This window comes from Mustela putorius, unplaced genomic scaffold (assembly GCF_011764305.1).
Source record: "Mustela putorius furo isolate JIRA1106 unplaced genomic scaffold, ASM1176430v1.1 tig00000095_pilon_pilon_pilon, whole genome shotgun sequence".
Classification (NCBI taxonomy): domain Eukaryota; kingdom Metazoa; phylum Chordata; class Mammalia; order Carnivora; family Mustelidae; genus Mustela; species Mustela putorius.
Genome location: NW_025421280.1, coordinates 36,415,766 through 36,441,521, shown reverse-complemented (window position 1 = coordinate 36,441,521; position 25,756 = coordinate 36,415,766). Strand labels below are relative to the sequence as shown.

Genomic DNA, 25,756 nt, shown 5'->3' with positions numbered 1-25,756 from the left:
CTTATTCCACATGAAATCCAATCTCTTACCCACAAAACCACCACTCTACTCTTTCACAACCTTGTCTCTCAAGAGTTTAATGAAGTACCATTTTGATGTAACAAAGCACAGTGGTATAGAGCAAGAAACAAGATAGACATCGTGACGGGAAGTGAAACTGGGGGCTGTCTCGCAGTGAAGCGCCCTACTGGATCCTTCCCCCACACAACCTTTTCCAACGTTTCCTCTAGTTGTCAGAACGTTTCTCTTCGCTTCTGGCTCTCTCCACCTCCCTGGCAAGCCTGTCTGCCCTCAAGGCCTTAGCCAGTCTCTCTCTTGATTTTTTCACTTTCCAAGTCTGCCTCCGGATATCTCCAGGTGTTACTTGCTGTCTGCAGATGGGTGGTGGGAGATGGAGACCCACTCCTGGGACCATCCCTGCCCAAAATGGTACCATGCTGGGCCCAGGGCCACTAGGTAGAGACCCTCCATCCGCACTGCCTAGTGCAATGACTTGTGAGGTACTTATGAAGTCCAAAGTACTTAAAAGTTCTCCTTCACTGCTGTGGGCTTGGAGTCCCTGCAGTCTGCTGTATGCAGAGATTTGCTGGGGCTTCTCCAAGGTCCTGTCCCATTGATTATACCTGACCTCATTGCCAGGATGAGAAGTTATGCTTGTGACTGGCCTTTTAAAAATGCAACTGGTCAGCCTTGTAGGAGGTGCAATTCTTTCATGATGTCTTTTCTTGGCCTTGGTTAAATGGACTTGTCTTTTCTTCTCTATGGTCTGGAGCATCATGTTTCTTTTGAGCTTGCTCTTTGAAAAAAAAAGAAGTATGATATGTGAATAAAATGAGAGATGAGGACCACCAGCCACAAAGAACATTCTCCACTCATTTGGATTTTCCACCCTCCTCTCTCCACGGGGAAGTATGGGCATCGCAATCATCTAGGGATTTGCTAAAACGTAGGTTTCTGGACCTTAAGCCAAGTAGGTGTGGGGTGGGGCCAGGAATCTACATTCCCAAGGGTTCCCAGGTGGTGCTGATGCTGCGGGTGCAGGTGCCACACACTGACAATTAGTTCTGGGACACCATCAAGCAGACATAAGTCAAGGACAGAAAGTTTGAGGTCATTACCCAGTGCCAACTCCAGACCCTTTCTCCTCCACCATGTTCCCTAGAGGATGTTTCCCATTTCCCACTCGTGTCAGTGTCAACCACACACATGCTGGTACCCCCTGACCCACCGTTATTTGGGCACAAGGATCATAGATTTCTTTGCATCCCAAGACTTCAGGTTTTCAGTTTACTATGCTTTAAGACACCCTACCTCCTGGCATTCTCAGCTTTCGTGCCTCATCTTCAATGGTTTTATGTCCCTCCCAACCCTGAGATACTCAATTTCTTTGACTTGCACACCGAAATCCCATATTCACTCAACTATCTTCCTGTTCATAAATAAGTAACTCAAAAACACCATAGTCCCATCACACAGTTCCACTTTTTTTTTTTTTTTTTTTTTTTTTTTTTTTTTTTTTTTTTGTACAAATATCTCTATTGTAAACCACTCTTCAAGGCTCTGGTGCAAAACATTCTCCCTGATATTCTTCCTTCTCTTCTCCTCCCTGTTAATGTCAGTTCCTCTGACTTAACACAATGATCGATGCTTCTTAGAAATCAGTCCTGCTTTCACATTTGTTCATCCACACCCCTGTATAGGCCATCCTTCCATTTCCTTGATTTCAAATACCATTAGCCCATAGAACTAGAAATGCCCATAGAATCAGCACAGATCTAACTCCAACCCTGATACCCAGTGCCATCCTCCCACTCACCTCTCTGGTGATAATACTGACGACTCCACTCACAGTGACCAGATCCCAAGTTGAACCAACCAATTCTCCAAATAATTCATTTTTATCAAAGTGTCCCCAAACCCGCTGCTAATACAATGTCCTGTCTAAACCTGAGTGTCATTCCGGCCACCAGCCACCTCACACTCATAATAATGAGTCCTGAATCCATCTAACAAACCCAACACCCAAAAACAAAACAAAAATCCAGTCAAGAAATGGGGAGAACTGATATGAGGAAGTGGTGATGCAACATGGGGGCTTAAGTGGGTACGAGAAGAATAAATGAAACAAGATGGGATTGGGAGGGAGACAAACCATAAGTGACTCTTAATCTCACAAAACAAACTGAGGGTTGCTGGGGGGAGGGGGTTTGGGAGAAGGGGGTGGGATTATGGACATTGGGGAGGGTATGTGCTTTGGTGAGTGCTGTGAAGTGTGTAAACCTGGTGATTCACAGATCTGTACCCCTGGGGATAAAAATATATGTTTATAAAAAATAAAAAAATAAAAAAGAAATGGGGAGAAGACATAAACAGACATTTCTCCAAAAAAGACATACAAATGAACAACAGACACATGAAAAACTGCTCAAAATCACTTGGCATCAGGGAAATAGACATCAAAACCACATGAGATTCCACCTGACACTGGTCAGAATGGCTAAAATTAACAACTCAGGAAACAGATGTTGGTGAGGATATAGAGAAAAGGGAACCCTCTAGCACTGTTGGTGGGAGTGCAAACTGGTGCAGCCACTCTGGAGAATGGTATGGAGATTTCTCAAAAAGTTAAAAATAGAACTACCCTATGACTCAGCAATTGACTACTAGGTATTTATCCAAAGGATATATCACTTTGGATAAATCACTTAGGCAAAGAATATATCACTATCCAAAGGATAATCACTGTTTAGTGATTCGAAGGGGCACATGCACCCCAATGTTTACAGCAGCAATGTCCACAACAGCAAAACTATGGGAAGAGCCCAGGTGTCCATCAACAGATGAATGGATAAAAATGCTATAATGGAATATTACTCAGCCATCAAAAAGAATGAAATCTTACCATTTGTAACAATGTGGATAGAACTAGAGGGCATTATGCTAAGCAAAATAAGCCAGTCAAGAGAAAGATAAATACCATATGCTCCCACTCATATGTGGGATTTAAGAAACAAAACAGATGAACATGTAGGAATGGAAGGAAAAATAAAATAAGAGAAAAACAGAGAGGGAGGCAAGCCAGAAGAGACTCTTAACTCTAGAAAACTGAACCGAGGGTTGCTGGAGGGGAGGTGGGGGTGGGGTAATGGCATGATGGGCATTAAGGAGGGCACTTGATGTAATGAGCACTGGGTGTTACACGCAACTGATGAATCTCTGAATTCTACCCCCGAAACTAATAATATACTATATATTAACTAAATTGAATTTAAATAAAAATTTTAAAAATCAAATAAATAATAAGACTCTCAACTTCTGAATAATTCTTGAGCACATTTCAGTTTCCCCACAAAACACCATTTCTCCAGTGATCTTTCTGATCCAGCCATCAGAATTACATTTTCTGTGTTAATTTTTTTCAATACTCACTAGTACATGTATTATCTCTCTCATATAGTTTTTCTTTTTTTTTAAGATTTTACTTATTTATTGAGAGGAAAACGTGAGAGAGAGACAAACCAGGGGAAGGGAAAGGGAGAAGCAGGCTCCCGGCTGAGCAGGAAGCCCAATTCAGAGCTCAATCCCAGGACCCTTAGATTATGACCTGAGCAGAGGGCAGACGTTCAAATAAGCCACCCAGGTGCCCCTCATATTGCTTTTCTATAAATGGATATTCAGTGAAGAGATGATTAATATGAACCTTAATGTTTTATACCAGTATCCACTTGTTTTGCCTTAGAAGGCACTAAGTTATATTTACTGAAAGAAATTATTCAAACTAAAAAAAAAAAAAAAAAAAAAAAAAAAAAACTTTCTAGATTTTTCAAATAAATTCACTCAACCACTATTATACAGCAAGATCATCTCTATGGTGCCAGACTGCACTAAATGATCACTGACTGCCTAAGATTTTTTTTTTTATCCTTTCTCCCTGGAATTCACTGTAGCATTCCCTTTATCCACAGTTTCAGTTAACCAAGGTCAACTGTGGTCTGAGGTCCAGATGGAATGGTTAGGAGTATACCCTAACCCTACATCACAGTGCCTATGTCATTCACCCGACTCCATCTCATCATGTAGGCATTTTGTTATCTTACATCATCATGAGAAGAAGGGGAGTACAGTAAAATATTTCAAGAGAGACTACATTCACATAAATTATTATAATATATGGTTATACTTAATTCTACTTTATTATTGTTGTTAACTTCTTGCTGTGCCCGATTTCTAAATTAAACTTTATCATAAGTATGTATGTATAGGGAAAAATATATAGGATATACATAGGGTTAACTACTATCCATGGTTTCAGGTATCCACTGAGGGTCTTGGAACATGTCACCATGAGGGATATGGGAGGAGTACCATAGAAGATTCTAATCACAATAAGCTGTTTAAAATGCAAACTTAATCAGTGTGCCTTTCTTTTTAAACCAACCATTTCTATCTTTTTTTTAAGGGAAGCCATAAATCCCATATCATTCCAGTTGTCCTGACATAATTATTTATTTCCTTTTTTAAAATTCTGTTTTATTTTTTCAGAGTTCCAAGATTCATTGTTTATGCACCACTCCCAGTGCTCCATGCAGTACGTACCCCTCCTCAATACCCACCACCAGGCTCACCCATCCCCCCCTCCATCCCTCCAAAACCCTCAGTTTGTTTCTCAGAGTCCACAGTCTCTCCTGGTTCATCTCCCCCTCTGATTTTTCCCAACTCACTTCTCCCCTCCATCTCCCAGTGTCCTCTGTGTTATTCCTTATGCTCCACAAGTAAGTGAAACCGTATGATAATTGACTCTCTCCGCTTGACTTATTTCATTCAGCATAATCTCCTCCAGTCCCATCCGTGTTGATACAAAAGTTGGGTATTCATCCTTACATAAATTTTTTTAAGTTTTATTCATTTATTTCGGGGAGAGAGAGGCAGACTCCCCACTGAATACAAAGGGAGCCCGACATGGGGTTTAACCCTAGGACCCTGGGATCATGACCTGAGCCAAAGGCAGGAGTTTAACCAACTGAGCCACCCAGGTGCCCCTCCTACCATAATTATTAATAATGACCCTTTCAATACTCAAGAGGTCCTAGTTTGGATGGGAAACTACTTGATCCTCCCATTTCTAGAACACCTATTACATGCCAAGTTGTGCACTAAAACCCATGATCCAGAATTTAACTTAACAAATTACTGCCCCTGTTTATTTTAATCTTGGTGAGACAAAAGACTTAATACAAAGAGTAATGAACGTCTAATATCATGCCGGGTATAGTTAATGGCTGTGACAAACAGTAAGGTTGACAGAGAGAGGAAGAAGGAGGAATGGAGGAAGATAGTGAGGAGGGATGACGGAACAAAGAAATTAATTACAATTATTGATGATGAAGAGATTAGAACTGAATTAAAAAAAAAAAAAGACCAAGAACATTGCAAATTAAGGAATTTTCCAGAGAGGGGAATGATTTAAACAGTGCAGGACCACAGGCTACATCCATGTCCTGGTGATATTGTTGGTTGAAACAAAACCACAAAACAAAAATATCTAGCCTATTAGCCCAAAAAACCTTCACATGCAAAATAGTACAATACTATTAAACATCACTTCAAAAAACATGAACACCTAAGAAGCAGCTTTCAGTAAGATCTCTCCTCATTTTTAAATCTCGTGTCTTCTCACTTAAAAGAAGTTTCACATAAGGCTAAGTATACTAAAGGGCCCTGGTTCCATCAGTATGCACTCCACACTCACCCAAGCAGGCTGGTTGGAAGAACGCGTGGATGCAGGTCCTTCCATGGCTGCACTCCTGATGTGAGAGCTGGTGGCTTGCTGGAAAGTGTGAGATTTCTGCTTCTGATTCCCCTTTTATGGAGGAAGGGAGAGGATAACCCAATCAGCCGATAATCCGGCAGAAATACCCTGGCTTATATCAATGGGATTCAAACGTTCCTAAATCTTTATACAAAGACACAAAAATTGGGGCACCTGGCTGGCTTAGGGTTGTGAATTTGAACTCCACATTGGGTTGCCTCTTTGGCTGTAGAGATGACTTAAATAAACAAACTTTTTTAAAAACACAAATATGTGGAGATCTTGACACTGTCAGATAATGTTGTAGATGAAAACGTTGAATACATTTGTAGGTGAGCTATATTGGGTTTTTTTTTAATATAATTTTTTATTTTTTATAAACATATATTTTTATCCCCAGGGGTACAGGTCTGTGAATCACCAGGTTTACACACTTCACAGCACTCACCAAAACACATACCCTCCCCAATGTCCATAATACCACCCCCTTCTCCCAAACCCCCTCCCCCCAGCAACCCTCAGTTTGTTTTGTGAGATTAAGAGTCACTTATGGTTTGTCTCCCTATTGGGTTTTTTTTAAAGATTTTATTTATTATTTATTTGACAGAGAGAAAGAGAGCACAAGCAGGGGGAGTGGCAAGCAAAGGGAGAGGAGAAGCAGGCTCCCCACTGAGCAGGGAACCTGACAGGGGACCCCTGAGATCATAACATGAGCTAAAGACACTTCACAAATGAGCCACCCAGGGGCGCCTGGGTGACTCAGTGGGTTAAGCCGCTGCCTTCGGCTCAGGTCATGTTCTCAGGGTCCTGGGATCGAGCCCCGCATCGGGCTCTCTGCTCAGCAGGGAGCCTGTTTCCTCCTCTCTCTCTCTCTCTCTGCCTGCCTCTCTGCCTACTTGTGATCTCTCTCTGTCAAATAAATGAATAAAATCTTTAAAAAAAAAAAAAAAAAAAAAACAAATGAGCCACCCAGGTGCCCATCTTTTATTATTCTATTGTTCCCTCAATAAACTTATCAGTTGCAGTCATATACAAATCTCCATGTAGTTAATGAGGGGCTCCTGGTGGCTCAGTCCATTAAGCATCTCACTCTTGATTTCAGCTCAGTCTTGATCTTAGGGTGGGGAGTTCAAGCCCCGTCTTGTGCTCCACACTGGGTGTGGAGCCTACTTAATGCGTCCTTTTCTTAACGTAGTCTAATGCAACTACTTTTACCACCTTCCCCAAATGTTAATACATTCAAACACTTCCAACTACATTTATAACTTTTCTGCTTTACTCTTCTCACGCATTTCAATTCTACATGTTATTTTAATCTCTAAGAGAGATTTCTAGAATTGCCTCATAAAAAAAAAAATTCAGGGGTTGGGGGGTAGGGATAGGGTGGCTGGGTTATGGACATGGGGGAGGGTATGTGCTATGGTGAGTGCTGTGAAATGTAGAAGCCTGATGATTCAATGGGGCAAATAATACATTATATGTTAATATAAAAAGCAAAAAAAATTCATTTGTAATTGTAAATTTTCCTTTCCTTCTCTTCATTCCTTCCGGAATTCCTGATTTTTTTTTTTTTTTTTTTTTTTTTTTTTTTTTTTTTTTTTTTTTTTTGCTTAAGCCGAAAAAGGAATTTATTTCATATAGCTAAACAGCCCAGGGATAGAACTCCTCTCAAACCAGCGTGATTCATGGTTCAGTGTTTTCAGGTCATTTTCAGGCCCTGCACTTAATGGGGTAGCTCTATTCTCAGACTTTGAGATGGATCACAGAAACTTGAAAGTCTCTTTTTTTACATTTTTTTAAAATTATGTAATGTTAGTCACCAGACAGGACATCATTAGTTTTTGAGGTAGTGTTCCATGATTCATTGTTTGCATTTAACACCCAGTGCTCCATGCAATACGTGACCTCCTTAATACCCTCACCGGGCTCACCCATTCCCCCACCTCCTCCACTCTAAAACCCTCAGTTTGATTCCCAGAGTCCATAGTTTCTCATGGTTTGTCTCTCCCTCTGATTTTCCACCTTCATTTTTCCCTTCCTTCTCCTAATGTCCTCCATGCTATTCCCTATGTTCCACAAATAAGTGAAGCCATATAATTACCTTTCTCTGCCTGACTTATTTCATTCAGCATAATCTCCACCATTTCCATCCATGTTGATGCAAGTATTGGGTATTCATCCTTTCTGATGGCTGAGTAATATTCCATTGTATATATGAACCACATCTTCTTTATGCCTTCATCTGTTGAAGGGCATCTCAGGTCCTTCCACCATTTGGCTATTGTTGACATTGCTGCTACAAACATTGGGATGCATATGGCCCTTCTTTTCATTACAGCTGTATCTTTGGGTAAATACCCAACAGTATAATTGCAGGGTCATACGGAAGCTCTATTTTTAACTTTTTGATGAGCCTCCACACTGTATTCCAAAGTGGCTGCACCAAACTTGTATTCCCACCAACAGTCTTGCATTCCTGATTTTCAATCTGAGAGTCTATTCCTTTAGTTCTTAGTTCTTTAGTTCTTCAGTTGAAGAACTAGTCTAGTATTTGTTTTCTAAATCAAATCTGCTTACAATGAAATGTTTCATTTAAGTTGTTATTGTGGGCAATATTGTTGTTGGTATAGAATTCTGGGTTTGATATGACATTTCTTCTAACATTTTAAAAATTGCACTCAGTTAATACCAAACTTATTTAATATTTGCTTTAATACCACTAGTTAACCTTTTTCTTATTTATCTGGCCTCTGCATTCTCCAAAATCCGTCACCTTAACTTTGGTTTTTTAGACAATGGTGTATCTCCCTATTGTCTCCTGTGTCCTGACTTTGTTTAGGGGGTGGTGATTTAATTACATCTGTGGGTTGGTGTCTTTCATCAATGTTGAACAGATTGTGTATTTTTACTTCGGACATCATTCTTCCCCATGACCTCACAGCTGTTCTTTTTTATTATTTTTTATTCAAATTAAATGTAATTAACATATACTGCAGTATTCGTTTCAAAGGTAGAATTTAGTGATTCATCAGTTGCACACAACACCCAGCTCTCATTACATCAGGTGTCCTCCTTCATGCCCATCACCCAATTACCCCATCCATCCACCCACCTTCCCTCCAGCAGCCCTCAGTTTGTTTCCTAGAGCTAAGAATCTCTTACAGTGTGCCTCCCTCTCTGTTTTTATCTTATTCTAGTTTTCCTTCTTTTCCCCCATATTCATCTATTTTTTTTCTTAAATTCTGCATATGAGTGAAATCACATGGTAATTGTCTTTCTCTGACTGCCTTATTTCATCTCAGCTCCTCTGTTGATCTCACTTTTCTTTTAACCCTGTCCTGAGTTTACTAGTAGTGTTCACCCTATAGTTTTGTTAGGATATTTGCTCTTGAATTGTCTTCTGGCTTAGGAACTCAGCCCTTTGGAATCAGTCCCTTCTTAAATACTTTAATTTTTATTTTGGTTCTACCACAAATGTAATGCATAACTTTATAAAGATAGCAGAGAAGGACATCTGGGTGGCTCACTTGGTTAAGCATCTGCTTTCAGCTCAGGTCATGATCCCAGGCTCGTGGGAAGGAGCCCCGCATAGGGCTCCTGGCTCAATGGAGAGTTTGCTTCTTCCTCTGCGCCTGGGCCCCACTGTGCTCTCTCTCTCTCTCTCTCTCTCTCAAATAGTAAAATAAAATCTTTTAATAAATAAATAAAAAGATAGCATAGGAGTTTCACAATAAAGAGAAATGTTTTCCTTCTTTTTTTATTAACATCTTAATTTTATTTTATTTTTTTCAGTGTTCCAAGATTCATTGTTCATGCACTACACCCAGTGCTCCATGAAATACATGCCCTCTTTAATACTCACCACCAGGCTCACCCATCCTCCCACTTTCCTCCCTTCCAAAACTCTGTTTGTTTCTCGGAGTCTACAGTCTCTCATGATTCATTTCCTCCTCCAATTTCCCTCAATTCACTTTTCTTTCCTTTTCCTAATGTCCTCCATATTATTCCTTACGCTCCACAAGTAAGTGAAACCATATGATAATTGACTCTCTCTGCCTGACTTATTTCACTCAGCATAATCTCCTCCAGTCCCATCCATGTTGATGCAAAAGTTGGGTATTCAGGGGCGCCTGGGTGGCTCAGTTGGTTGGGCGACTGCCTTCGGTTCAGGTCATGATCCTGGAGTCCCAGGATTGAGTCCTGCATCAGGCTCCCTGTTCAGCAGGGAGTCTGCTTCTCCCGCTGACCTCTCATTCTCTCTCTCTCTCTCTCTCTCTCTAATAGATAAATAAAATCTTTTTTTAAAAAAGTTGGGTCTTCATCCTTTCTGATGGCTGAGTGATATTCCATTGTATATATGGACCACATCTTCTTTATCCATTCATCTGTTGAAGGGCATCTTGGCTCTTTCCACAGTTTGGTGATTGTGGACATTGCTGCTATGACATTGGGGTACAGATGGCCCTTCTTTTCACTACATCTGTATCTTTGGGGTAAATACCCAGTAGTGCAATTGCAGGTTCATAGGGAAGCTCTATTTTTAATTTTTTGAGGAATCTCCACACTGTTTTCCAAAGTGGCTGCACCAACTTGCATTCCCACCAACAGTGTAAGAGGTTCCCCTATCTCCATATCCTCTCCAACACTGTATAAAGAACTCCTGAAACGCAATGACCAAAACGATAATCACGTTGAAAAATGAGCAGAACACATAAACAGACACTTCTTCTTTTAAAGATTTTATTTATTTATTTGACAGAGTAAGACACAGCAAGAGAGAGGGAACACAAGCAGGGGGAGTGGGAGAGGGAGAAGCAGGCTACCCTCTGCGCAGGGAGCACGATATGGGGCTTGATCCCAGGATGCTGGGATCATGACCCAAGCCAAAGGCAGATGCTTAACAACTGAGTCCCCCCCCAGTGCTCCAGATGTTTTCCTTTTGATACAACAACACTCAAATTGATCGGAAAAAAATTATAACTTGAATCAAAATAAGATCATGAGAAGCCACTATTCATTAAAATTCACTAGTTAGGGACTCCTGGGCAGCTCAGTCAGTTAAGCATCTGTCTTGGGCTCAGGTCATGATCTGCAGGTCCTGGAATTGAGCCCCAGAAGTGGACTCCCTGCTCAGTGGGAAGCCTGCTTCTCCCTCTGCCCCTTCCCTTGCTTATTTCCCTCCCCCTCTCTCTCACTCTCAAGTAAATAAATAAAATCTTAAAATAAAATAAAATAAAATTCACCAGTAAGACAGAGGGAGTGGACAATCTGGGTGAGAGAAGAAACTGACATCACACACATCTGGTAAAGTGCATCAAGCCAACTTTTGTAAAGAATTCTGTGAAATAAAAAATAAAACTGGGTGAGCCTGGGTGTGGGTATTAAGGAGGGCACCTATTGCATGGAGCACTGGGTGTGATGCATAAACAATGAATCTTGGAACACTGAAAAAAAGAAAATAAAAATCAATCAATCAATCAATCAATCTAAAAACCCACTAGAAAAGAGGCTCAAAATTCTAAAATAGGGACACCATAAAAAAGCTTAAACAAATACTCAGTTAACATATAAAAAAAAATTAACTTCTTTTGTTTCAGGGAAATGCTAGGAAAAGTCAAAATGAGATACTATAACACAGACATTAGCTGAAATGAAGGGAAAGCAGTCAGATCATTCTTGCATGGCCAGTGAGAATCTAAATGCATAGAACCAGCATCTGGTAGATGTAACACAAACCAGGGAACTCAACCTGGCAACAAGAATTCGCAAAACTGCAAAGATTAAGAATGGATCTCGCAAATGTTATGGGGAACCACATACCATGGGAACAGCACAAGACAGCGAGCTGCCATGGTGATTGACATCTGCTCCGGGACTGCGCAGCAAAGCTCCTGGGTCCTTACAGAGTGACGAATGGGATCCTGGAGCCCAACACCCAGACCCCTTGACTTCCAGGAGCTGTGGCGCCAGCTGGTTGTCAGAATCACTGCAGCAGCCAGGTAGTCTCTCCCAGGGTTGGCTGGGGAGGGTGACTTGACCAGCAACTTCCCCACACCCCCACCCCCACAGTCTCTGCTTTGAGCCTTCCCTGGAGGCCAAGGATTCAGCTTTTCTCCCTCTGACCCAGAGATGGCTGAGTCTCCACATGCACGTGATCACCTCCAGCTGCCCTGGAACAGGTAGTCCCTGCGCAGCTCATGCTCAGCAACTGGATCCTGGTGGTCACCAGTTCTTTGCCCAGGCCTGGTGGCTCCGTCCCTTCAGGCCAATGCACGTGGGGAATCAATATTGGAGAAGTATCCCTTTCAGCCCAGAAAGCAGAGCACATGTGCATCCCTCTTGCAGATGAGGAAGGAGAGGCTTCCCAGAGCCACCAGTCCCAACTCCCTGTGGGCATCCTCAGCCAACCTGTCTGGGGGACTGGTCCCTCTTGCTTCAGTACTTTGGTCCTCAATCCTCTCTCTGTCCCCAAGTGCCGACCCCTCTGTCAAGAATGGCACATGCCATTCAGAAATGGTGGACACCTGCTTCTTCTAGGGCTGGTCTATATGACCCTATGTCACCCACACTTAGGAACCCCACAAACGGAGAGGCTGGGGGCTTTCACCCAAACCTTTGCTCTGCTAACAGATGCCCTTGTGAGACAAAAGAGACAACCTAGAGTTTGGGGGGAAAATATTGCAAATCTCATTTATCACAAAGGACTAATACATAGAATAGAGAAAATCTCCTAATAGCTCTCAGGGGTGGGGAAGGGAGACCCAGAGGGAAAATAGAGGAAAAACTTCAACAGACATTGCATCAGGAAAAGCAGTTGAAAAGCTGAGGGACATCACTCCACCAGAAGGCAATGCAAATGAAATCCACTCTGAGATACAAGAACCCAGCTCTTAGGGTGGCTGCAATGAATGTTGTGACCCTAAAGAGGACTGGGGAAGATACGGCAGTTGGAACTGTGGCCCATTCCTTGTGGGAATGCAAAATGGGACAACCACTCAAGGAAAATGATATGTCATTACTTCTGAAAAAAACAAGACCCAGTTCTATGATACAGCTACAATAAATGTACTTTAGATATAGACATAAACAGGTCAAATTATGAAACAAAGTATGCCATACTAATACTAGTCCAAAGAAAGCTTCAAAAGCTCCATCAACAAAAGAGAAAGTGTATTTAAGAGTGTGATGTATCCACACGGTAGAATGCTACTTGATGAGATAAAGTTTTAAGTACCTACAACAAGAATAAATCTCAAAATAATGCTGGGTAAGAGAAGCTATATAAAAACAGTATAGGGGCGCCTGGGTGGCTCAGAGGGTTAAAGCCTCTGCTTTCGGCTCAGGTCATGATGCCAGGGTCCTGAAATCAAGCCCCACAACAGGCTCTTTGCTCGGCAGGGAGCCTGCTTCCCCACCTTCTCTCTCTACCTGCCTCTCTGCCTACTTGTGATCTCTGTCTTTAAATCTTTAAAAAAAAAAAAAAAAGTATGTACTCTGCAATTCCATTTGTTAAAAAAAAAACTTTAGAAAATGCAAACTAATTTATGGTGACCGAAAGTGGGTCAGTGACTCCTTGGAGAGGATGGGGAATGGAGTGACAAACAAGCAGAAGGAAACTTTTGCATAAGTTTCTGTCTTAAGATTGGTTTTCGTGGGGCACCCGGGTGCCTTCAGCTCAGGTCATGATCAAACCTGCATCGGGCTCTCTGCTCAGCAGGGATCCTGTTGCCCTTCTTCTCTCTCTGCCTGCTTCTCTGCCTACTTGTGATCTCTGTCTGTCAAATAAATAAAATCTTAAAAAAAAAAAAAGATTGGTTTTTGTTGTGCAGACATATACATAAGTCAAAGCTCATCAAATTTTAGACTTCAAATGTGTACATTCATTGAATGTCAATTTTACCTCAATAAAACTGTTAAAAGATTTTTTTTTAAAGTTGAATCTTGCCTCATGGCTGGATATTTATCCAAAAGAAATTAAAATAAGCACCACTCCCCCAAAATATTGAGTGCTTACTAATAAAATAGCCAGACCCTGGCCAATAGTAATCATCTTAATAAAGCTCAAAATTAACAAATATTTTATAAATACTGTTAAATTTTATTATCCCCATCACCATTCAAAGCAGTAACTCATATTTTCAAGAATCTGGTGGTTTTCCAGATATTGTCTGGCCCAACCACCATCCCAGCACACACACACACACACACCCTACAACAGTGAGGAGATCACTGTTTAGGGGTCACACAGCAGTGTGCTTTGGGGGCTGTCTTTGTCCTCCAAGCACCATGGGTTCAAGTCCCAGCTGTACCACTTTCAGGAAGTGTGACCATTTTTAAGTTATTTTCCTTTTTGAGTCTTGTTTATTTCTTATATATGAACATCATGATAGTCCCTACATCTCCAAAGCCATGGTGAGGACAACAAAATAACATTCACTTAGCAGGTAAAACGGTCAACAAGTGCTCATTATTCCTAGTAAATTATCAATTCAACAAGGAGATCTCCACTCCACAAAGCAGGGCCTTCCATACAAGTCTGTGGGAGAAAACCCTGACCCAGCTAATCATGGGATCTGAAGAAGCCGGACAGGTGCTTAGCCTTGAATATAAGGCTTTAATAGTCACACCATAAATTGGTGCTCTGGGGAAATGGAGGGGAGGAAGGACCACTAGGATCACTCCAGAAACCCCCTGTGTGGTCTTTGGCCTGAGCTCAGCTCTGCTGAGCACTTTGGCCAAAGCCATTCGCACCTCCCAGTTCCTCAGACTGTAGATAAGAGGGTTGAGCGTGGGAGTGACCAGACTGTAGAATAGGGACACCACGTTGTTCTGGTGTGGGCTGTGGTAGGCAACTGGCACCATGTACATGAACACAGCTGCGCCATAGACAAGTCCCACTACTGTCATGTGCGAGGAGCAGGTGGTGGAGGCCTTGTTCCAGGCCTCCTCTGAGCGCATGCGCATAACGGCCCCCAAGACGTGGCCGTAGGAGATGGCTATGAGGGAAAGGGGAAGCACAAGGATCAGCACCCCCGAGGTGGACAGCGCCAACTCGTAGGCAGAAGTGTCTTCACAGGAGAGCTTCAACAGGGCTGGCACCTCGCAGAAGAAGTGATCCACGATGCAGTAGGCACAGTAGGGGAAGTGCAGAGTGACGGAGGTCTGGATGGAGGCGTTGAGCACCCCTGCCAGCCAGGAGGAGCCCACCATGAGCAGACACACCTGGCGCCTCATGAGCACAGGATACTGCAAAGGGTGACACACAGCAACATAGCGGTCGTAGGACGTGAAGGCCAACAAGATGCCCTCAGCCACGCCCATCAGGGTCAGGAAGAATATTTGAGCTGCGCAACCCCAAAGGAGATGGAACCTTCTCCCCTGCAGGAAGTGGGATGCCATCTTGGGGATGGTGACCAGGGGGAAGACAATATCAAACAGAGAGAGCTGGCTGAGCAGAAAGTACATGGGCGTGTGGAGCCTGGAGTCCAGGCGGATCAGGAAGAGCAGAATGGTGTTGCCCAGGAGGCCCATGGTAAACGTGGCAGCCACCAAAGAGGAGAGCAGCTGATGTGACCTTGAGTGACTGAAAAGGCGCACCAGAATGAAGTCAGAGGTCACCGATTGATTCACATTCCCCATGTTTTACAGAACATGATTTCACTGCAGGAAGGAGACCAAACGCAAGAAGGAAAGAGACCAATTGCAAGTGAGCTTTGACCCACATGCCAATGGCCATTACTTGGTAGTGGCCGCCTGGAGAAGTATTATGAGGTCACAGCTAGAATCAGCAGTTGGAAATGCCATGGTCCATTAGTGAAATCTGTCACAGGCATTGAATGGGAGAGCAGTAGCTTGCATCCCCAAACGAGACATTTGGCCACATACCACTGAAGAGCTACCCACCAACTCTTGAGGTCCAAACATTGGAGTCCCAGTCAAAGACAGTGACTTAGCTCCAGTAGAATATTTCAGTACCTCTCCTAATGGTCCTGGGTCGAAAGCAGGGATGAGAGTCCAAAAAGGCTGGGAGGTGAACTAGAGCATAATGGAGATGAAGCAATAAATCAAGGAAGAAAACAGAGAAGGGCCTAGGTCCAAGCACCTGGATGAGAATCTCAAGGAAAGAGAAAGCAATTATGAGCCAGCCCTGGGTCATAGTGAGGGTATGAATCTAGGGAGTGTGAGCCATAGAGGGTGGCTATTGGTGACAGCAGATTGGGGATGAAGTGGCCTGTGGTTAGGTGGGGGACAAGAGTCATCACCGAGCTCAGTGATTATTGGTGACTTTGTTCCATTGGGTGAAGAGTAGTGACCTGTGAGCAGCCAGACTCAATTTCAAGTAAGGTACCAAGCCTAGAAGACTATCTCTAATAAATATTGCCTGGGTGAATGAGGGTGTTAAGAAAGATGACCATGGGCCAGAGGGAGTGACACACTTAAATTTGGGAATTCTTGATTCTCTTGGCACCTTCCAAGGTCCCTGGGAAATCCAGTTTACCCTGGAATACCATGCACCATCCACAACTCCAACAGTGGACAATGTAAGACCAAAAATTCCCAACAGCTGGTGGTTAGAGAAGCAAAAAGACTGGCCATTTAAGGGCAAGTGGATTCTACTGAGGGCCCCACTGGAGCTCTTTGTCCTAAGATTGCCGTCCTCACTCAGAAGACCTTCAAGTCTGTTTGATTATCCACATCCTGATTTTCCTATCACATCTTAGCTCCCAACATACCATTCGGCCATGCAGTCAATAAAATTAGTCACAAGCTGGTCTGGGCATAAGACATTCAGAGGTGAATCACCCTAGGCAAGGTCCCTACTCCCTGTATCCCACACTCTCCATCAGGATATTGATGACAAATGAGGAGATACATGGACAAGATCTTTGTGACAGAGGGAGAGTGCAGTGAGGGAAGTGAATAGGATGTCCTGTAGGAAATGGCTGGGGACACCACTGCACATAGTCAGAGAAGCTCTTGGGACTGATGACCCATGTCCTCAGTATCTGAAGAGCTTCTGTGAGAGGGATGCACTAGAATCAACTGCCTCATGCTACTGGGAAGCGAATGCTAGTGAGGCCAGCTGGGTGGTTCACCCTAACAAAGAACTTTCTAACCATGAAAATCAATGAAAAATGAAATGGGCTGCCTCATTGGCGGCATTTTCTAAAGTCAGTCAATGGTGTTAGGAAATAAGAGACTAGTCCTGTGGTTATAGAAGTTAGAGTTTGAGAGGGAAAGCAGAATCGATCAAATCATTTCAGAATAATCTACTCAGAAATAGACACATGCACAAAGCTGAAGGTACCCAAGGGACACAATGAGGTCAGAAAAGGCTTCAGAGAGGAGGAGGCATTGGAGCTGGGTTTTGAAGATCAAGTAGGAGTTTTACAGGCAGCAAGAAGAAGGAAAGTTGTTCCAGGCTGAAGAAATAGAGCACATGTGATTTGTGATTAAGAGAGTGTTCCCCCACACACACACGAAAAAAATAATAAAATAAAAATAAACAAAATTTAAAAAAATAAAATAAGAGAGTATTCCCAGGGGTCAGATTAAAATGAGCTTGGATCCCAGCTCAACTACTTTGTAGCAGCTTGACCTTGTGTAGCTACTTAACTTCAGTTTCTTCATCCATAAAGCGGGTGGCAGAAATATATGTCAAGGCATAGTTGTGAAGATTAAAAAAGATGAATGTTGAGGCACCTGGGTGGTTCAGCCAGATGAGAATCTAGCTCTTGGTTTCAACTCAGGTCATGATCTCAGGGTCCTGGGATGGGGCCTGGCATCAGGCTCAGCACTCAGCACAGGGTCTTCTTGAGATTGTCTCTCTCCCTCTTCCTCTGCCTCTCCTCCCACTTGGGCTCGCTCACTCTCTCAAATAAATAAATATTTTTTTAACATGGACAGGACTGGAAGAGATTATGGTGAGTGAAATAAGTCAAGCAGAAAGAGTCAATTATCAGATGGTTTCACTTATTTGTGGAGCATAACAAATAGCATGGAGGACATGGGGAGATGGAGAGGAGAAGGGAGTTGAGGGAAATGGGAAGGGGAGGTGAACCATGAGAGACTATGGACCCTGAAAAATAATCTGAAGGGTTTGAAGGGGTTGGGGATAGAAGGTTGGGGGAGCCAGGTGGTGGGTATTAAGGAGGGCAGGTATTGCGTGGAGCACTGAGTGTGGTGCAAAAACGATGAATTCTGCTACGCTAAAAAGAAATTTTTTTTAAAAAAGGATGACTGTTAAGAGCTGACATGTAGCAAGTGCTCAGTGAATTGTAAATTATTATATATAATAAATATAATTCATATAATTATATAATTAATTATGCACAATATCTATAAGCTATAGAATTAGGACTAATTCTCTAGATAGGAAAGGCATTAGAGATCGCTGGCTGAGGGGTGCTTAGCACAGTGCCAGGCACATAAAACATTCCTGTCAGTGTTTGTTGCTGTTGTTTTTATTCAACATGGTGGCCCCTTCCACGGCCAAGCCTGACCCTGTCCAGCTCTGTCATCCTCTCTAGTGCTGCTCTGTGATACCCTCATCCGTGCTGTGTAGAAACCCACCTGCTTTTTTTCTAGCCTCTAAGATCCGTCAGCAGAGTCTTTAAAACTCCACTCATCCTCAGCTCCGTTGTCTCACTAATGGGTTTTTCCACTGTAGCATTATTTGAGGACGGATAATTTTTTGTCATGGACAACTGTCTTTCGCATTGTATGAAGCTTAGCAATACCTCCGGCTTCAACCCACTAGATGCCGGCTAACCACCACCCCTCATCAGGGAAACCAAAACCAGCTCCACATGTGGCCAGATGTGCCTAGTGAAGTGGACTCGCCCCCAGCAGAGAACCTCTGGCTTAGAGATAGGACAACTGCAAACTGCATAGGTTTTACTCAATTCATCTACCAGACGTATATTCTTAAATTGGATTGAGCTCAGACCCGGCATTAATCCTGGGAGTATCTTACTATTCCTATGTCTCCATACAGGAAAAAAAAATAATATCTCTTGCAATTTCCTGCCATCTTATAGACAACCAATGCCCCCCAAACACCAATATCCCCATCAGTGAAATAGTTTTGGCCACAGGCTCCTGTCAAGAGCTATTTAAGTGTCCAAATAAACCTGGTCTTCCTCTGTCCACTCACACATCCTCACCATGAAGAAGCTGACACCAGCTGAGTTCTGACTGTGTAGAAGACATCTGACTAAGTGTTACATGCTTAACACTTTAATGTCCAACTCCTGGAGATGGGTGGTGGAGATAGTCACACAACAATGGGAATATACTTAATGCCATGAACAGTACACATAAAAGTAGTAAAAATTGTAAATTTTGTTCTATATATTTTATCACAATAAAAAAAAATCTAGGGGTAGGCATTATTTATCTGTATTTTTTGGATGAGAAGACATAGACAGGTTCAGAGAAGTGTAGTGACTTGTCCAGCACCACCCAGCAAAGAAGTAACAGCCATAATTTGAACAAAATAAGAATCTGATTCCCAAGTCCCTGCTTTTCCCTTGACATTCGACACACACCTCCCCCACAACTGTAATAGACATTTGAGGATTTGTTGCACATGTTCACATACTCAGTCCTATATGCCCCCAAATTCACCTTTCCTTCCAGGGCACCCAGGTGTACGCCCTGTTATACAAACACCGGGGTTTGGGGTCTGGGTTGAACAGAAGCCCCTCTGGCAAGTTTCCAACATGGGATTTTACCACTACCTTTCCCGTTGTCCTCAGTAATGCTAAATTTGGGACCGGGGCGGGGGGTTGCCTTTGCTGTTGCCGAGTGACCAGGGAAAAGACACTGGCATTATTCACTTCCTGTCACCCATACAAATTTCATATTTCTCCACCATGACCAGGCGTGATCTGGGCCCTTGGTTACCTAACTAATCAGAAGACGGTCTGCAGGACACGGTCACTTATATTGTTTCATTAATCCTCATCTCCAATCACACCAGCTCAAGGATCCACAGCAGAGCTTACTTGGGAAATAGTTGCCAAGTGAATATATTCTGTTAAGTAAGGGGAGCGATATTTTGGTTGGAACTAGTGTTATTGGCAAACGGGCTGAGGAAGGGTATGTGACTTAACCTAAACCCGCACAGCTACTGAGAAGATAGGCTAGGATTTGGAAACAACACATCCCCGGATGCTGCCTCTCTCTTGTAGTCAGTGCTCAACTCCTGGGTCCAGGAGGTCAGAACTGAGAACTCCTCTGAGGGGATCACAGCTGTGGATGGCCAGTCCTCAAGAGGGAAGCTGAAGGTGCCTCGATCCCTGCCAGATAGGTTGTTCTGATACCAGCCCCATGACCAACCTCAAGTGCCCAGGCATGGCTGCTTCCAAATGCTTTTAGGGAAGGTCAACATGAGATGACCTTCAATAAGGATGACCTTCTATCTAGAGGCCTGGCCATCGTGGGTTCACAGCAGTGAAGACAGACAAGGAAAGAATAAGCATCCAGTTTAAAACAAGACAACTGCCTGGAGGCTGGCAAATGTCAAAAGAGGTGGACAAGAATTCGTCCTTCCATTCAATACCTGTCCACCTACCTTGTCCACGGGAAACAACACCAGCAGGTCTTCAGATTCATCCTGCCATTACTGTATAATCTCTAAATCATGCCTGGACCCCTAATATCCCCACGAGTTCTTGTCCCCACTCCACAGCGTCTGTGGGTAGAGGGAAGGAGCTTTCTCAACACCCCTCATTCTAGGATCATCCCTAATAAAAACCTCTCTGGATTCCAGCATCAAGGGTTTAACCACTGCTGCCTCTGTCTATGCAGGGATACATGTCATCATCTGGGGATGGGGGCTCCAGGGAGACCTGTTGCACAATAAACCCCTCTGAGTCTCCCTTTCTTCAAGGGAGAAAATTAGTTGCAATGGGAGCCTAGAGCCCCTGGTATTTTGTCTCTGGATCTTGTGGGAAAACATTTACTTGTCTCTCAACGACAGGAAGGGTGAGCAGCACTAATGAAAATAAATGAATGTGACAGATGTCCAAGTCTTTTTGTTTGGATCTAATTAGGAGGAGGAGATGAGGGAATCCATTGCTACACATGGATCCCTTGCTCAAAAAAATAAAATGTCCAGGAGATTTCTTCTGAGTTAAATAATGAATAATGAAGCAGGGATGGTGATAAAACAGGAGGCAGCTTCCCTAAGTTGTGATATTTCTTCCTCTAGACTCCATTCTTTAGGGGCCTCCAAAACTTGGAAGATGCAAAGGTCCAAAGGTAGATGGTCTAGTGCCTGTGAACATGTTATGTGTCACAGCCAGATCAGTCTCACAGTATCACCAGTATCACAGGGGAGAGGGCAGAGGACAGAGAGCCAGGCTACCCTAAGCGGGAATGCCCACTGCAGGAAATCACAGGCAAGCCTCCCAAGGCTGAGTGAATTACCAAGAGCGTTGTTGAAACCAAAGCTGAGTCAGGCAGGTGGCAACCCAGTGAAGCCGGAATGGAAGTAGGAATAGTGACATATGTTAAGGACTTGATATGTAGTGGGCAACTACCACCAAATTCCTTGAGCCACACCACCACACTCTACTCCCAAGCCTATAACAGACATTGATAATTGGTCTCATGGCTTTCTACCTCTGAGCCCGGGTGGAGCTTCTCAACTCCGCTCACCATACAGCTGGACCTTACAAATTGAGTTTGACATTCACCATGACATCTTTTCAAGCAGATTCTAGACCAGGACTCAAAGCAATTGTGACAGTCTGCATGGAGATAAGAAGATTGCACCAGAAAGTTACTCAACACACTGCTTCCTTCATTGAGAAAGTCTTGCTCTGGAAGAAATGTCAGCTGAACTAAAGTTTAGGTGATATTGTTAATTTGTAGTCTGTTTCAAGGTCCTTTTTTCCTCAAGGGCCAATACCAGTTCATGGAGTACACTTGGAGTAACACTGCCATAGGCCATGAGTTCCTTTGCAGCAAGGTTCCTGCTATTATTCATTTCTGTATCACTGGTACCCAAAGCACATGGACACGTGGATGTTTATTGAATAGGAAAGTCTGGAGCAGAGAGGAGTTGGGAAAAAGAAATCAAGATATGGAGTAGTAGAGAGTGGATCTTGAATCCTCAGCATCTCACATGGATGGATGGATGGATGGATGGATGGATGGATGGATGGATGGATGGAACAAGCCATGCTTAAAGTTATTTACAGCTGAGCCAGGTTGTTCTAAAGAACAGAGGAAGGGGGAAAGATGGCAAAGAAATCGTTATCACTCTAGACGTGTGCCTCAAACATTAATCCTTTGCACACCACCTTATTTTTTGCCATCTCCATGTGCCATCTTGTTTTAACAGGTGTCTCCTGTGTAACATTACTTATCCATTCCTGAGAATGAGATGAACATAAAACTGTCACCTGGGACTCTACTTTCCATTATCATAAATGGGAAATGTCATATTTTACATCAACCACAAACTTTCAGTTCCCTGAACTGTAGCTAAAAACCCCTTGTGTTAGGATATTAAATACTTGAAACATTGCTTCCTGTTGACTGCAACATGAACCTATTTGTTTACAGCTGTTTGGTATGAAGTCATGTTTCTCTATCGCTTCCTCTTCCAAGATTTCTTTCACTCCCTCAATTCCCTGAAGACTCACTATAGGACACTGACCTTCGCTTTTGCCAAAATATAGAAAGTGCAGGGGAAGCAAGTTCAGCACAAGCATACAACAGCAGAGAATGACTCACATTGAGGAAGATGTCCTGATAACCTCTCTTAGCATTGGCAATACATGAGATGCACATTCTCCCTGGTTATCAGTTGGCACACTTTCTCTATACGTTGTTTTCTTTGAAATCTTGCATTTCACTTGATGTAAATATAAACTTCCCCTGTGTAACCATAAGCCAGAAAACATTATACTGAGAGATGCATACTTTTTTTAATTTATTTTTTATTTTCAGCATAACAGTATTCATTATTTTTGCACCACACCCAGTGCTCCATGCAATCCGTGCCCTCTATAATACCCACCACCTGGTACCCCAACCTCCCACCCTCCACCCCTTCAAAACCCTCAGATTGTTTTTCAGAGTCCATAGTCTCTCATGGTTCACCTCCCCTTCCAATTTCTCCCAACTCCCTTCTCCTCTCTAACTCCCCATGTCCTCCATGCTATTTGCTATGCTCCACAAATAAGTGAAACCATATGATAATTGACTCTCCCTGCTTGACTGATTTCACTCAGGATAATCTCTTCCAGTCCCGTCCATGTTGCTACAAAAGTTGGGTATTCATCCTTTCTGATGGAGGCATCATACTCCATAGTGTATATGGACCACATCTTCCTTATCCATTCGTCCGTTGAAGGGCATCTTGGTTCTTTCCACAGTTTGGCGACCGTGGCCATTGCTGCTATAAACATTGGGGTACAGATAGCTCTTCTTTTATGAAGTTTGGGCATTAACATTTGCATTCTGCTGGGTAAAGATTAAGCAAGTGGTCTGATAGATATTACACAGAACATTCCTGCATTTTTCTTGAATCAACTCACTTTACATTGTTTTTTGAATTGACTTAATTTCCTCTTTTTTGCTAACAAGCCATCATCACCTTTTGTCTTTGGAGAACAAAAGGCTAAAATTATGGAAATAGCTATAAACTAATAATAAAACAGCAAGTCTTTTCTCGGTTTTTCTGACTTTTTACTCAAAAAATTTTAAACCTACAGAAAAGTGAAAGGAACATCCATATACCCGTCACTGGTTGTTATTCTTCAGTCACATTGCTTTATCTCTTTATATGCACATAAACACACAAACACACACTTCTTTATTGAGACGGAGTTCACAAAAAGTTAACCATTTTGAAGGGTGCAATTTGGTGGAGTTTAGTACATTCACAGTGTCATATATCCATCACCTCGATCTAGTTCTCAAACATTTTTGTCCTCCCAAGGAGACTCCCTGTTCAGGAAGCAGTTGCTCCCATCATCCCAGGCTCTAGCAACCACCAATCTGCTGTCTGTACCCACAAGTTTTACCTATTTCATATAAATAGCATCCTATAATATGTGATTTTTTTGTGTCTGAAATCCTTTACTTAGCATGACATTTTAGAGGTCCATTCATGTTGTAGCATGGTTATGGGCTGAATCCCCTTAAAATTCATATGTTGACATTCTAATGCCCCAACATGACTGTCGTTAGAGATAGGGTCCTTCAAGGAGTAATTAAGTTGAAATGATGTCATTAGGGTTGACTCTAATCCAATATGACTGGGGTCCTTATGCTCAGAGGAGATTAGCCACAACTTCAACAAAATGGTGGACAGGGAAGACCCAGACTTCCTTTCCGGCATGGACACACTGATTCAACAGCAAGGATTGGTTCCCTTTGTGCAAAATTCAGAGACTAGTTGAAGGGCTCCTGCACTACAGTCAAGCGTGAGACCAGCTGCCTCAAAGCCAATAGGAAAGTAGATGGCACTTTCTTCCCATCATGCCTCCCGCATGACAGCAACACACAATCTGGAGGAAGCCCCCAGCTCCTGCTTTGTCCCTGAGAAGGGAAGGAGAGGACTGGACTGTGGTCCTAAGTTCTAAAGTCCTGAGGAGCTGCCTGAGCGACTGTTTTCTGTCTTGCCTGAGTCTGACCACTGATGGAAAAGTGCTTCAGATTGGGAGCCCCTGAGAACAAAGGTGATGATTTGGAAAGCATGCTCTCACTGGCCACAGAGCAAGTGGGGCACAAAGCCCAAACCCTGGTTTCCTCTGGAGAGAAAGAATTAGAGCATTCATCCAACATTCGGGGTAGCTATCCAAAAGACTGGCTTCTGTGAGAGAGTCTTTTTTGGGGAATCAACCAGACCAAAAAAAAAAAAAAAAAGAAAGAAAAGAAAAAGAAAAAACAAAACAAACAAACAAACAAAAAATAAGCACAAGCAATAACAACAAAATAAAACCAAACAAAAACTACCATTAAGGAAGTCCCAAGGAAACAGCTCCGCCAGATCACCCTCAATAGAAAACCAAAGTATCAATGAGACTAACTCATGTCGACAGAGCTTCCAATCGTCTTTTTACCCAATTAACCAAACAACATCTCACACAAGGGACAGAGACCACAACAGTCGTACTGAAAATGAAAGCACTTTGGAGAACGGGCTGAGGGAAGAAGAAATCGAAAAAGAAACTCTTAGTAACATTAGAGCTGTAACTGCCTAGAACTCAGAGGTATAAATAAAAAGACAGTATCTGTGAAGCAAGAAAAAGATTTTCCTTTAAAGAACAAAAAATTACTAGAATTTTTTTAATGATAGGAGAAATGAAAAATAATAGGATTAAAATATAAAATGTAAGAAGACATCACAAAACTACAAAAGGCACACAGAAAAATAGTGGAGAAATGGTAAATAAATCAGAGAATCCATTTCAGATAGCCCAACATCAAAACAATAGGCATTTCAGGGGCACCTGGGTGGCTCAGTGGGTTAAGCCTCTGCCTTTGGCTCAGGTCATGATCTCAGGATCCTGGAATCGAGCCCCACATCAGGCTCTCTGCTCAGTGGGGAGCCTGCTTCCTCCTCTCTCTCTGCCTGCCTCTCTGCCTACTTGTGATCTCTGTCAAATAAGTAAATAAATCTTTTTTTAAAATGGGCATTTCATTTATCATATGGTTTCTCTTGTAGAGCATAAGGAATAACACGGAGGACATGGGGAGAAGGAGAGAAGTGAGTTGGGGGAAATCAGAGGGGGAGATGAATCATGAGAGACTCTGGACTCTGAGAAACAAACTGAAGGTTTTGGAGGGGAGGGGGGTAGGGGATGGGTGAGCCTGGTGGTGGTATTAAGGAGGGCATGGATTGCATAGAGCACTGGATGTGGTACATAAACAATGAATATTGGAACACCGAAAAAATAAAACTAAATTTAAAGAATTGTAAAA

At 42.8% G+C, this 25,756-nt stretch overlaps 2 protein-coding genes across 4 annotated transcripts in view; both read right to left on the bottom strand.

The window, feature by feature from the left end:
* LOC101675885 (methyl-CpG-binding domain protein 3-like 2B) overlaps window positions 1–25,756 on the bottom strand; it is a 34,465-nt gene continuing 8,709 nt past the window's right edge. For 2 of the 3 annotated variants that reach the window (XM_045085348.1, XM_045085349.1), the window contains exons 2-4: window positions 22,559–22,702; window positions 5,750–5,860; window positions 3–796 (exon numbers count right to left, since the gene is read on the bottom strand). In XM_045085348.1, the coding sequence (XP_044941283.1) occupies window positions 227–796; window positions 5,750–5,860; window positions 22,559–22,615 (738 nt within the window). In that variant the 5' untranslated portion in view covers window positions 22,616–22,702 and the 3' untranslated portion in view covers window positions 3–226. Of the gene's footprint in view, window positions 797–5,749; window positions 5,861–22,558; window positions 22,703–25,756 lie in introns of all 3 variants that reach the window. The other variant, XM_045085352.1, reaches the window with a different exon arrangement.
* LOC106003672 (olfactory receptor 2Z1) lies at window positions 14,294–15,510 on the bottom strand. The gene has a single exon (XM_013045223.2). It carries the CDS (start codon window positions 15,446–15,448, stop codon window positions 14,294–14,296), a length of 1,155 nt encoding a protein of 384 aa, XP_012900677.2. The 5' UTR covers window positions 15,449–15,510.

Coding starts and splice junctions, on each gene's coding strand:
- LOC106003672 (XM_013045223.2), bottom strand. CDS start 15,448: ATGGGGAATGTGAATCAATCGGTGACCTCTGACTTCATTCTGGTGCGC.